The sequence below is a fragment of the Montipora capricornis genome, chromosome 11, assembly GCF_036669925.1.
Source record: "Montipora capricornis isolate CH-2021 chromosome 11, ASM3666992v2, whole genome shotgun sequence".
Classification (NCBI taxonomy): domain Eukaryota; kingdom Metazoa; phylum Cnidaria; class Anthozoa; order Scleractinia; family Acroporidae; genus Montipora; species Montipora capricornis.
The window spans coordinates 8,593,747-8,606,246 of record NC_090893.1 but is presented as its reverse complement, the minus strand read 5'-3'; the positions used below and the strand labels follow the sequence as shown (position 1 = coordinate 8,606,246).

General features: G+C 40.7%; 1 protein-coding gene and 1 long non-coding RNA gene across 2 annotated transcripts in view; one reads left to right on the top strand and one right to left on the bottom strand.

Moving 5' to 3' along the window:
* Nucleotides 1-1,485, top strand: part of LOC138024148 (uncharacterized) — a 4,506-nt gene extending 3,021 nt beyond the window's left edge. Inside the window, exon 3 of the long non-coding RNA XR_011126909.1 lies at nucleotides 16-1,485. This is a non-coding gene — a long non-coding RNA (uncharacterized lncRNA). The remainder of the gene's footprint in view (nucleotides 1-15) is intronic.
* Nucleotides 1,486-1,611: 126 nt separating this feature from the next.
* The window catches only part of LOC138024145 (general transcription factor 3C polypeptide 3-like), a 46,344-nt gene continuing 35,455 nt past the window's right edge, over nucleotides 1,612-12,500 (bottom strand). The window contains exons 15-22 of the mRNA XM_068871254.1: nucleotides 12,289-12,372; nucleotides 10,971-11,038; nucleotides 8,999-9,141; nucleotides 7,805-8,025; nucleotides 7,480-7,604; nucleotides 6,688-6,775; nucleotides 5,990-6,081; nucleotides 1,612-1,847 (exon numbers count right to left, since the gene is read on the bottom strand). Coding sequence (XP_068727355.1) covers nucleotides 1,731-1,847; nucleotides 5,990-6,081; nucleotides 6,688-6,775; nucleotides 7,480-7,604; nucleotides 7,805-8,025; nucleotides 8,999-9,141; nucleotides 10,971-11,038; nucleotides 12,289-12,372 — 938 coding nt within the window. The 3' untranslated portion in view covers nucleotides 1,612-1,730. The remainder of the gene's footprint in view (nucleotides 1,848-5,989; nucleotides 6,082-6,687; nucleotides 6,776-7,479; nucleotides 7,605-7,804; nucleotides 8,026-8,998; nucleotides 9,142-10,970; nucleotides 11,039-12,288; nucleotides 12,373-12,500) is intronic.

The following is a 12,500-nucleotide window of genomic DNA, read 5'->3' as shown; positions in this document are numbered from 1 at the left end:
TTCTATTCCTCGCAGGCGTTAAGAAAGAAACCAAGACAGACAGGACAGAAGGCCATTAATGACAAGTCCCAAGATCTTTCTTAACACCACATTCTCGCCATAAAAACTGAGACCTTAAAAAGATCAAAGACCTTTACAGCTTTTAATTATTTTTAAAGCGGAAATTTAGAGGTGTATGGCGGGTAAATAAACGAGTCATTATAGCTTATGACTGAAGACGTAATTTCTCCTCCTCTAGCAGAAAAGAATTAACTTGGGAACTCATTTTAATACGAGAAGACCGCATATGTACTTGAAATGTGTTCCGTGCAATTTACGATTGAAGATGTAAATTTAAACACAGTGAAAACAAGCCTTAGAGGGAACTTGAATTGTAGTGAAGAGACAGTGATACCCACATTTGTAGTGGCTTTGGGTAACATTTCAAAAAATATTTGGGACCTACAAAAAGCCAGTCGTCTTGTAACAGCTAGGATATTGAGATACACACCAACCACGCGAAGTTGTAAGTAACAATTTCATGTCAAGAAGAAACATAACAGGCTATTAAAACATTGCAAAAGCTGAGATTTGAAAGCCAGGAATAATAAAACAAAAATACCAATGATAAATGCGGCATCAACTGAATTGTGAGTGAACTGACTTATGCATCCCAAGCTGGCAGGGATTTTTTTATTTTCATGCTTTTATTTTGCTTGTCTTTTCACAGCTCTCTTTAAAAGGCCCGTTTCAACGGTTTCAACATTTGACCAAACATTCGTTCATATCAACAAAAGTTGAACGGATGTTGGGCAAATGTTGGACGCAAAGACAAAGTTGTGCGGAGGCCGTTCAAACGGTTCAAACATTGCGCCAACAAAGTTGTGCGGAGGCCGTTCAAACGGTTCCAACATAGACCGAAGGCATAAATATGGCGGCCAAAAAATATTCTTTTGTTTATGTGCTAATTAGACTCACTATCCTCGTTTGCATGTACAAAATACAAAAGAAATGTTGCTTGAGAGCGAGGCTAGTGAGTCTAATTAGCACATAAACAAAAGAATATTTTTTTGGCCGCCATTTATGCATTCGGTCTATTACGCCGACAAAAGAACCAACACTTTCGTGAAATTTGATTGCGAGGAACTAAGAACTAGAGACCAGTCTCTCTCGTCCTGATAAACTGCGCCATATTGACTTTTGCGGCATCATGTGAGCATGCGTGTGTTCTACAACTGTTCAACAGAGTGTTCAAACGGATTCGACACCATTAAAGATTTTCGAGAACAAAGGAAAAGTTGAATCTATTTTTGAATGAAAGTTTAAACCGATATAAACTTGTTTCAACACGCTTTCAACAAGCTTTCAACATCTTTATGCTTTCAACAATGTTGGAAGACCTGTTCAAACGCACCGAACATTTGGTTCAACAAAGTGTTGAATGCACGTTGAAGAAAATGTTGAAACCGTTTTAAACGGGCCTTAAGTCGTAAGTCATCTGCTGCGTTTAAGAAGAGGTAACAACTTTGAAGGAGAACGTTCTCCTAATATTCAAGTCTGTGAGAAACATAATGGCACGATTTGAACGTGGGAAATGAAATTCTAAGCGAACTTGAGGTACCAAATATAAAATCCCGACAGCAAAAAATACTTTATTTTTTTCCAAACAGTCCATCCTTGAAAAGTAATTTTACAATAACTATGATAAATATTATTTCTTTTTATAATTGATTGCAACAGAGCACAATATATTACACCCAACAGTGCTTCATTAGAAGTTCTTTAGCCATAATTTCGTTTCCACTTGCTCGATAAATTAGAGAAAGATTGAACGCTGTCTCTCTGTGTAAGTCGTGCTTATCTGAAAACTAAGTAAAACACAAGAACGTAATTAGATTTGATAGCCTAGAAAATCCGCGTTAATCTGTAGTTTTACTCCGCGACGAGCACAAGGAAGTGCTACAGAACGCTGAACGAAAGAACTATGAGTAGGATCATTGACAGACTAGTCAACTTGTAAACAAAATACGCCATCTAAGCAGGTGTCTTTCCATTTCATTTATGCCTTTTTGCTTCTACCTTTATGAAACACTAGGTAAAATTGACTGCCTGAGCTCTTTTCATGGATGTAAAAGCACCACCTAGGTTAGATGTATGCGGCTTTAAGTTCAGGCTCAAACAGCCACTTTATTTTGACTTTTAGATGAGATCACGCCCATCTTTTTTGTTTCCCTAACCAAAAAACAGCGACCATGATCGCACCCCAAACTCATCCTCCGAGAATGGAGCTCTTCTCTTAATTTATCATATGGCCCGTACGGCCCCGCGCATTCTTTCATTGCAAAACTATTGGGAAAATGCCCGTACGAGGGCGCTACGCATTAGCGCGAGCAGGGCCGGAAAAAGCCGTACGGCCCTAGCGGGAACACGTACTGCTCCCCTGCGATGCAATTTTAAGGGATTCCGTCGCTTTTAAACATCCAAGTAATTTACAGCCAGAAAAGCAAATGCAAACAACATGTTAGAAGCGAATTGAGGAATTGTGGGTGTTGTTGGTTTTTATGCAGGTGTGGAGGAGCTTTGCCATTGGTGGAAATATGGTAACATGAATTTGTGAATAAATTAATGGAATGACAGGCGTTCATTGATTCCGTGAGGATAGAGTGTACCTATAGTTGAAAGATGAATTATTGTTCCAGATTCTTGCGGCTTTCTGTGTTCCCGTGGTGCCGCAAATTGTCATGTTGTGGTGGGAGTGATTAGGAAGATTAAAATGGCACGCAACTGGTTTTGATGCATCTGTGTCGTTTTTTTCTACATCTCGTGGGTGTTCACGAAAGCGGTGCGCCAATCTTCTTCCTGTTTCGCCTATGCAGGTCTTCTTACATAGTGAGCAGGTTATGCAATAGATGACATTTGCGGAGATGCCTGTAAAGTGGTCAGTGATTTTAATGGATCGATTCGGTCCTGAGATCTTAACCACGTTAGAAATGAAGGGATATGTTTTGCATCGTGTGCGTGTACATTTGAAAGTTCCCGGTTGGTTGTCAGACTTAAATGCGTTCCTAACTAGAAAGTTACGTATGTGTTTGTCGCGTTTGAATGAAATAAGTGGTGGTAGAGGACATACATGTTTAGTCTCGGGATCATTTCGGAGAATTTTGAAGTTTTTGAGAATGACATTTTTTGACTGCAAGGTTTTGTGGATTGTAGGAGAGGGTGAATGGAATTCTGTTGGTTTCTTGGTTCTGTGACGTTCGTAGTGCGGTTTCTCGATCGATTTCTTGGACACGATGTTTGCCTGTGGTGACAGTGGAGTCAGGGTAGCCACGTTTTTTGAAAAACTGGCACATTTCCTCGCACTTGCTCTTAAAGTCGGACTCGTCACTACAAAGGCGCCTTAGTCTGGTTCCCCTGTAAGTTGAGTTTCTCAACGCTGTTATGCTTATTTGAACTATTACTTTCTATACACGGTTCCTCGAACTTGAAGCTCAAGCTTTAAATGATATCGTGTTTAAATTAAGATCCTAACTTTTTATAATTCCTTGGAGTTTTTGACCACCCAAAAGTATTATCAGATGTCTACTTGGATCTACTACGTCGCCTATTACATTTTTATTGACCGTCATCGGTCCGCGTTTTCCGGCCTCTCTTGGTTATACCGTAAGGCCTCTAACAAACGTACAGACTACAATGCGTCCTCGCTGTATTTGCTCTATATCACGGTAAAGAATGCATATAGCCACAAACAAGAGGACTAGCTACGATTGCGGAACGGCGAAGATTTGCTTCACTAATCCGGAAGCTCTGACGGTGGCAGTTTGTGCGCGGAACTCTATGGTCTTAAGTGAACGGAGTGTCATCTGTAGCTTTTTCGTTAAATGACAGATACAGTATGTGCAGGAGGGAAGACTGTGGTAGGTTGTAGAACCCGACTTGTGGACGGAAGTATGTGATGTGGTGATCAAATTAATAGTAATGAATGATCTTGAAATATGTGAAAGACATAAATTTCACAGCCCCTTATTCTAAAATGGCCGCATTTTATTATTCTTTTGTTTGATTGCAAATTTGTCCTTTTGGCCTCCCTCAAGCCGGTTAAAAATTCTTTTGAATTTTACGTTTGAAAGCGAGGCCAAAAGGACCAACAAAAGAATACTAAAATGGCGGCCATTTCGGAATACGGTGTATCAATTCACCTCAAACGCGAAATTGTACAAACTCGCAGCAGCTCCCACATGACATGGAAGAGCACATGCAGGTCAATCGCGCGGTCATGGGATCGAGTCCCGTTAAAGTCTGGGTTTTTTCCTGGGATTCCCTTGCAACTGCTCGAGTTGCTCGCAACTGCGATGATCGTTCTCGCTTAGAGTAAAATAGTGCTTTATTTCTGAATCGCAAAATGTTTATTCTGCAATTTATAATCCTCCGAGTAATAATTCAGCAGCATTGGGATTTATTACAAGCGTATGCATATCATCTGACTGTTTCCATTTTCATGGACTGTTCACGAATTATAGAATTAATCCCGGCAGTGAGGAAGCAATTTTGATTGAAAGCAAGAAGAGTGTCCAGTGGAGAGGTTAACAAATATAAACAAAGCTACCCGACTGAATGTTTAGTCAGCAGTATTCTGTTGAAGCATTTTGTGACACCCTAAACCTTATACCCTCGACGCGTGCTTATATTGAAGAACCAAAACAAGGAGACAATATGCATTGACGCGTGGTCAAGACGATTGCAACTGCGTTGAGCTGTTCGGACCTTGAACTGCGACTGGGAATGATCCATTCGATTCGATCCGATTAACACGACGTGGTTACTTGACAGTTGCTAAGACAAACAACATAGAGTGTGAAGGGAAGGACGTTTTGATTGTCAAATCGTTGAAATTTCCAACATGTGAAGATTTCGTCCATTTTTAAATAAAAGTATTTAAAGGCAATGTTACCATAAATAAGACGCGAGAGTCCACGCCTTTCCTAGACATGTAGCGATAAGTTTTTTTTCTTCCAAGTCAGTGAATGCTGACAAAAATGGGAAAGTTGGATCAAAGCTATCCCTTCCTGGGACGCCAAGAGTGAAAAAAGGTGTAAAGGTCTAGGGGAGGCGCAGGGTGGTATTTTGCCCATGTCAAGAATATCTTTTTGACATCACAGAAAGCGATAACTGGGTGATAGTTCGCGCATGGATAGTTAATGGTATAATTATGTGCCAGAGGTAATAGCACTGGAACCGTGACCTTGAGGTTCGAGGTCATTTTTAGAAAAGTGCTTTAAAGTTATAACCGACCATAACCGTGCAATCATAATGAAGAGTTCTGGAAGATGTAAAAGTGTGGAATGTTGAAAAGCGAATTTGAAAATTTAAAAACTCATCATCATCGTCATCGTCATTATCATCGTCAAGACCACCACGATCATTACCATCCTCGCAATAACAGCACTTTATTTTAGTTCTCTACACATCTATACATTTATGCTTACATTTATATTTCATGATTTTGACATTACAAGGAGGGGGTCATGGTTATTAGTTTTATCACTTCATCGCGCAACCCTGATAGAACGAGATATTAACTTTGCTATGGTCATTTTGTGTTTATCATTATGCTCGCTACTAACCCGCGTGTTCCTCAGAATAAGGACGAGACATGTGGTACAACAGCTGATTTAGCATTCAAAATACCGCAAGTCAGCTTCTACCTCTTTTCACGACATCATCACGAGAACACGCGCGCATCGCACCAACCTTTCGAAGAAGATGGTGAGGCCAAAATGGAGCTGCACCACTGCATATGTGCGGCTTCTGAATTTGGCGCGATTCTCTTATTTCGAGCTGAGTGAAACACAAAGCCATAAGGATATGTGAAACAAAAAATTGAAACAAAAATTGCAACAAAAAATTGCAACTCATAGCAAGAGAATCACGTTTTTTTGGTTTTTTGCAGGAAAATATTGGCAAATTTCAAGACTGCTTTTGTTCAAGCTGATGAAGTAGTCTTTCTTACCTTAACCGGTGTCTGCCCCGGATTTTTCAAAGCCTCGTGTAGGGGAAACTCCAAAGCTTTATTGTAATAATGTAGGGCAAACTGAAGCAATCCTGAAAAGAGGAGGACAGCGAGATTCAACCTTCCCCCAGATCTCTAACTATCTATTTGCAACTTGAGAGCCTGTGGGTGAAAGCCTAAGATTTAACCATTCAACTGAAAGCCATTGACCAGTAATTCCCCGTGGTGCTATTGATACCGCTGTAACACGAGTTTTCAATGTTTGAGTTATTGTAATGGGTAAAATCCTTAAGAGTAACCATTCAATTGAAAGCTACTAAGCAGTAGAAGCGCTGTTTGAATATTGTCATACGCATAAAAGCTCAAGTTAATTCAATTTGTTATACCTGCCAACTCAAATACGTTTTCCGATTGGAGGAGAACGTGTCACGTGTCATAGGTCAAAACTTAGTAACTCCCTAGGGCGAACAATACTCACTAACTCCCTAGAGAAACAATAACTTGAACTTTCGACTCGCACGTGATCAGGTATAACAAAACACTTAATGACTGGCCCTACGGGAAACAGTGAGTTTTGTTTCCCCTCGACCCTCAATGTTCCCCTCGGCGAACATTGAGGGTCTCAGGGAAACAAAACTCATTGTTTCCGTGGGGGCCAGTCATTTAAGTCCTTCATGTCGAACCTCAAAGAAACTTACCTAACTGGTGAAAGGCACGCGCAAGGTTGTAATATGCTTCCTGGCATTCACCACGAAGACCAAGATATTGAAACATAAAGATAATGCCCTGAGAATGAAAACGTAAAATGAGACAATTAATCAACGTCATCGTCGTCATTATGGCCACCAACAAGAGTGAATAGGCCACTTCCGAGTTCATGTCTGCCTCGTCTTCAAAGCGAGTCTAAGTGCGAAGTGTTTGTTATGAAGATTCGTTTTCATTCATATGTAAAGTAGAACTAATTACCGTCACAAAAACTTCGCACTTAGACTCGCTTTGAAGAGGAGGCAGGCATGAACTCGGAAATGGCCTATTAGATAAGAGTGTTCTTATGGCAAGGGTGGGCTCCTGAGCACAGTCACGATGAGTCTATTTTTAGAATACCCGTTCCCGAAAAAATTAGTTGTCATATCCCTGAAAAAAAAAATGGCAGAAGCTGTCACGCGTGACATGGCTTCTCCTGATTGGTTTAAGTGGTGGCCCTTTATTTGTTTTCGCGCGTAAAGTGTATCTAAAAATAAGTCCATTTGTGACTGTACTGGGACAAGACGGCGAAGTGATACAGAAACACTCTTATATAATTAATTCACTCTTGTCATCAGCAATTAACAAGATTCGTCGTGATAGTCACAGCCAATCGCCACCGTTGACCAAATAATCGATGCCGTCGTTGTAGTCATCATCATCATCGTCATTGCGTTTGTCGATGACGTCATAACTGTCTCCTACATCGTCATCATTATGATCGTCATTGTCCTCATCATTTTTACCTGCACAACGCAAGAATGTCGGCTTCTTGGAAATCGCTGGCAAGCTAAATGAAGATACTGCAGACCAAGACATAACGTAACAAGGGGATCGTGAGGAACCTGACGGAATGCTCTGACGTATTCCCCTGTTGGAAAAAAAACAAAACAAAAACAAACATAAGATAAATTGCAAAGCCTCCAGTAAAGTATGAACATTCACAAGCAGGGCAGCAGAAACACTAGCTAAAAAGCGAAAAAAGTGCAGCATCTAATAAAATAGGTCTACAAGACCTATGGCAAAATGTACCCCAAAAACAAAATGCATAATCAACTCAGGTCGACTTACCTATAGCGAATCTGTAGCTGGCACTAACTGCAGCGTTATGTCCGCTAAACAGCACCAAGGGTAATTCATCAGGATGCTTTATAAGGAGTCGCAAAATGTATCTCTGGTGTCTAGAATCACCTGACTTCGCAGTTATTCTGGCCATTAAATTCCAAACGATTGGTTTGTGCCTGTCCCTCAAGACGAGAATTTTAGAAGCGTCGAACGCCATTTGGTACTCCCTGTCAAAATAAGAACGATTTTAAAGTTTTTTTGTTTGGTTTTTTTTTTTTTTTTTGTTGGCGATTTTTAAGTTGGTAACCGACGAGCGGTTGCCTCAGTTGAGCATTGGATTGCTACGAGGGAAGTCTTCCGGCCGCAAGAACAGAAGCGAAAATGTTTTCTTTCTAATTTTATTGGCAACTAGTTAGCCTTTCCATTCTTCTCGGACAAGGACTATTAAGGTTACTGTCAACCTTCAGGGGTATCTTTCGGAAAATCGATCTTGTTCGCCTTTTTTTTTAAAGAAACCATAGGAAACTATATACCACTGGAAAGCTAAAAAAATGTAGCATTTGAAAATGCCTTAAAGGGAACCTCCACTAAAACAGGAATATATCTTTAAAAGAGTTAACATAATGCTCACAATCAAAATTGTTCGAACCTTTTCCAATGGGAGCGTTTGTAGAGCTAATTTCATCGGCAACTAGTTAGCCTTTCCATTCTTCTTGGACAAGGACTATTAAGGTTACTGTCAACCTTCAGGGGTATCTTTCGGAAAATCGATCTTGTTCGCGTTTTTTGGGAAACTATACACCACTGGAAAGCTAACAAAATGTAGAATTTGAAAATGCCTTATTTAAACTTCCACGTTTTTAATTTCAGAATGCGAGCGCAAGCGCCCAAACGCGAAACTGATCACCGAGATTTCAGCTTCCATGGACCGAGATTTTGGGGAGAGGCAAATGATTGAAAAAATGGCTGCATTGTCTTCCTGTCCTTTGTCTTTAAAACAGTTCATGTAAAATCCAATGTTCAAACAAAGTCTGAAGTGTCAGACGGAACTCTGAATGTGTCCAAGGTCTGAATGTGTCCATGTGTCAACGACTGATTGACGAACGTTATACACGGGCCCGCTAACGTACCGCGCCTCTTAAACGCATCGTTGAGTTAAACATACGCACCCCTTTGCTTTAGTTTACTTATTTATTTTACCTGTTAAGGTACAAGGCTACCATGCTCATGAAGACAAGGTCGATTTGATAATCCGCTTTACTAAAGCGTTCGGAGGACAGAGCGCATAACACGAGTTTCTGTGCGTCAGCGTGCCGCTTGTGGTGGCTAAGTTTGGACACGACCTGCAAAGGACAAAAACAAAGCATAACATATTTAATCATTTGTGAGCGTAACAGACAGCAGAAACACAGTATTAAGGTCCAGAAAGAAGAACGGTCAAAAAGGAAGGAACTACGAATCTGACGGAAAATCTCAAAACACCAACAACAGCTACAGAGAAAATTCAGACCATGGAACTGAAGAAATTCATTTAGGTCATATGAACCCCTGTAAATCCAGCTATAGTTCAAATGTTATCTTAAAGAGATTTAGAGAGATTTAGCAGCGCGTGAAACGGCAAACGGCAGACTGCTAACCTATTACTAACCGAGCTCGCGAGCCGTACTGGGGAATATTGGCCCGAGGTCGGGGCAGTACGGACTCAGCGCAGCGAGGTCCGTACAATAATGACCGACGACCACTATTCCCCGGTACAGTCTCGAGTAAGTTGTTAATTATATGGCATCGTTTTTTTGAACCATTGGACAATCCTCCGCTTCATGAACGTTTGTTACCTTCGACTTCCATCAGCGACCTTTGAACAGTAAAACTTAATTCCGCTTGCCCATAACCAGGAGACTACAACTCCAATACTAGGACAGCATTGGAACAGCATAGCAACAGCATTTCACAGATCAAGATATTTTTTAACGAGTTCTTAAATAAGATTTGACTTGCACGAGTGACCATTCTCAATCCCAAGGGTAATAATTTCTCATGGAAGACTTGTGATTTGCTGGAAAGGTCTGGTTTCGCGGGAAAATTAATCCAGAAATAACTGGGTCTGTAAAAACGCCGTTCCACAAATACAGTGACGTTGTACGCTCCAAGTCATGGGTTCCTAGTCCGGGCCGCTTTTCAGATTAAGGTGGCTAAAACCAGTTTCAACACTTTCAAGAGACCTTGTTCTTTTCGCGACTCCGCCCAATACGGAATATATTTTCTCAGAAGGACTAACACTACAACACTTAGGGCGCGTTCGATTGACCCAATTGCGGAATAAGAATAAGTAGAGTGATGATTTAAAACTGTATCTTTGGCGTTTTGAAGCAACAAGAATAACAAAGATGTGTTTAAAATAGTATTTTAGCGGGTGTTTGACAATTTTAATGTGAATCTCCGTAAACGCGAAGGATTTCTAACTTCTATTCCATGTATTCCTATTCCGGAATACGGTCAATCGAACGCGCCCTTAATCACGTAACAGCAATGTTATGGTACCATGTCAAACATCAATTATTGCTGAACAAGATTTTTGTGACGTAACAAGTTACCCTGGCAACAGGAACGCCTTTCAAAAGCACCCTATATTTTGGCTTTAGTTGCTCATATCTGAAAAACGAACTTGGTGACGCCAATTTTTTATTGCACAAAAGTAATCAGCAGGCCAAGACGAAACTCTCTGCAAAGTTTTAATAAAATTGTGGACCGGATTCAGAGCTATCTCAAATGTTCAATTGTGTTAGGCGGCTCTGAATCCGCTCCACATAACTTTTTTTTAAACTTTGCAGAAAGTTTCATTCTGGCATGCTGATTACATTTCAGAAATAAAAAATGGGGGCCACCGAGTTCGTTTTTGAGATATGAGCGGCTAAAGCCAAAATATGGGGTGTTTTTGCAGGGCTTTCCTGCAAAAAAAGATCGATCTTTAATTGTTGTTTGAAATGGTACGATCACATTGGTGTTAAGTCATAAACTGTTGCAGTGTCAATCCTTCCAGTTAAAACGTTTCTTTCAAGTGTCGAAACTGGTTTGAGCCACTTAAACGGAAATGACTCGAAGGCTTTTCCCGGCACAAAAAGTACTCAAGCTTTCCAAAAACAAGAAACTGGTATGAAATCCAAAGACTAGCCTTTTTAAACATGTCCCACCATTCTTCAGTCCTAATTCCGGTTTCAACCTTGTTGTCACTACGGACGCCTGAAAAAAAATGCAGAGAAAGACCATTATGCAATATTCAGTATTTTATTTTTCGCTGACTGATAAAAAACGATAGCTTTTTGCTAATGAGGCAAAAAATGTGAACAAAGATTGTCCTATAAACTATCAAAGGTATCCCAAGACCCTAAATGTAACCGATCTCATAGAGAAAAGAATGAAGGGAGTAGTTTCTAAAGAAACTGTGGTGCTGCGTCGGTGGGGAAGTAGTATACAAAAATTTGGTTTTATCAACGAAGTTGATAATGTAAATTGGCCACCGTACAGAGATTCTAAAACAAACGAGGGGTGATGTTGCAGGGACATGTTGCAGCGACAAAAAACTTGTGTAGTTCACAATGAGGCGACATGTACTAGGGACGTGTTGCGGGGACATGCAGCAGGGGCAAAATCACAACATGTGCACACACATGAAAATGTTGCGGGTACCTGTTTCGGGGATATGTTGCAGCGGCATGTCCCCTCGGTGAGCTGATAATTTTTTTAATTGTGCAACACCAATTTTGGGGCGATTTTGTCCCCGCGACGTGTCCCACGAAGTTCAACAAGTTGAACCCTAAAATTGGTGTTGCACAATTATAAAAGTATCTGCTCACACGAGGGTACATGTCGCTGCAACATATCCCTGGGGCGTGTACCCGCAACATTTTCATGTGTGTGTACATGTTGTGATTTTGTCCCAGCTGCATGTCCCCGCTACGCGACCCTAATGCATGTCGCCTCAGTGTGTACTAGACACCTGTTTGTCGCAACATGACCTCTCGTGTCTGCCCACCTTAAGGGACAATACGATGCTCCGTAAAATACCACAACGTTGTACACTGCCGGTGCAAGGCGAGCACAACCGAACCAAAGACAAACAAAATTACTTGACTTTTAAGGAAACTGCGGCCATGACTTTTTCTGTTTTCAACGGCACTGGAGGACAAAGGCCAAATCAGAAATGTCAAAGCATAAGGAAATGTACCCCTTTTTGTTTGGGATTCATGGCAGTTCGTATTAGAATTTACAGTTTACAGACGCAAGAAATACGAGAATCGAATGCTAAAGAGTGGAGTGTACGCACAAATTTAAAATTTCTCCACGCAATGAACAAAGAATGTTCTTTTTTGTGCAACGGTATGCGTCGCTTAACCTGCTGGGCACAAACTGTGTAATGTTTCGGAAATGTCCTTCCCTTTAGACAAAACGGATTTAATCAACAGTGAAAACAAAACTGAAGAACATCTTACTAGCTTTGGAACGAGTTTCCTCCTGTACCAAAGCTTCAATTTTCTTAACTTTGGTTTGGAATCTGTTGGACTTGAGAGCCATCTCTAAAATGAAAAAAAAAAAGGCAGAGAAAGAGGTGAAAATGCCGGCACTGCTAATTTCATTAATGCATTTATTCTTGATTTGCATCCACGTGAGATGGCCATGTTGGTGTGAAAAACACTAGAAAATG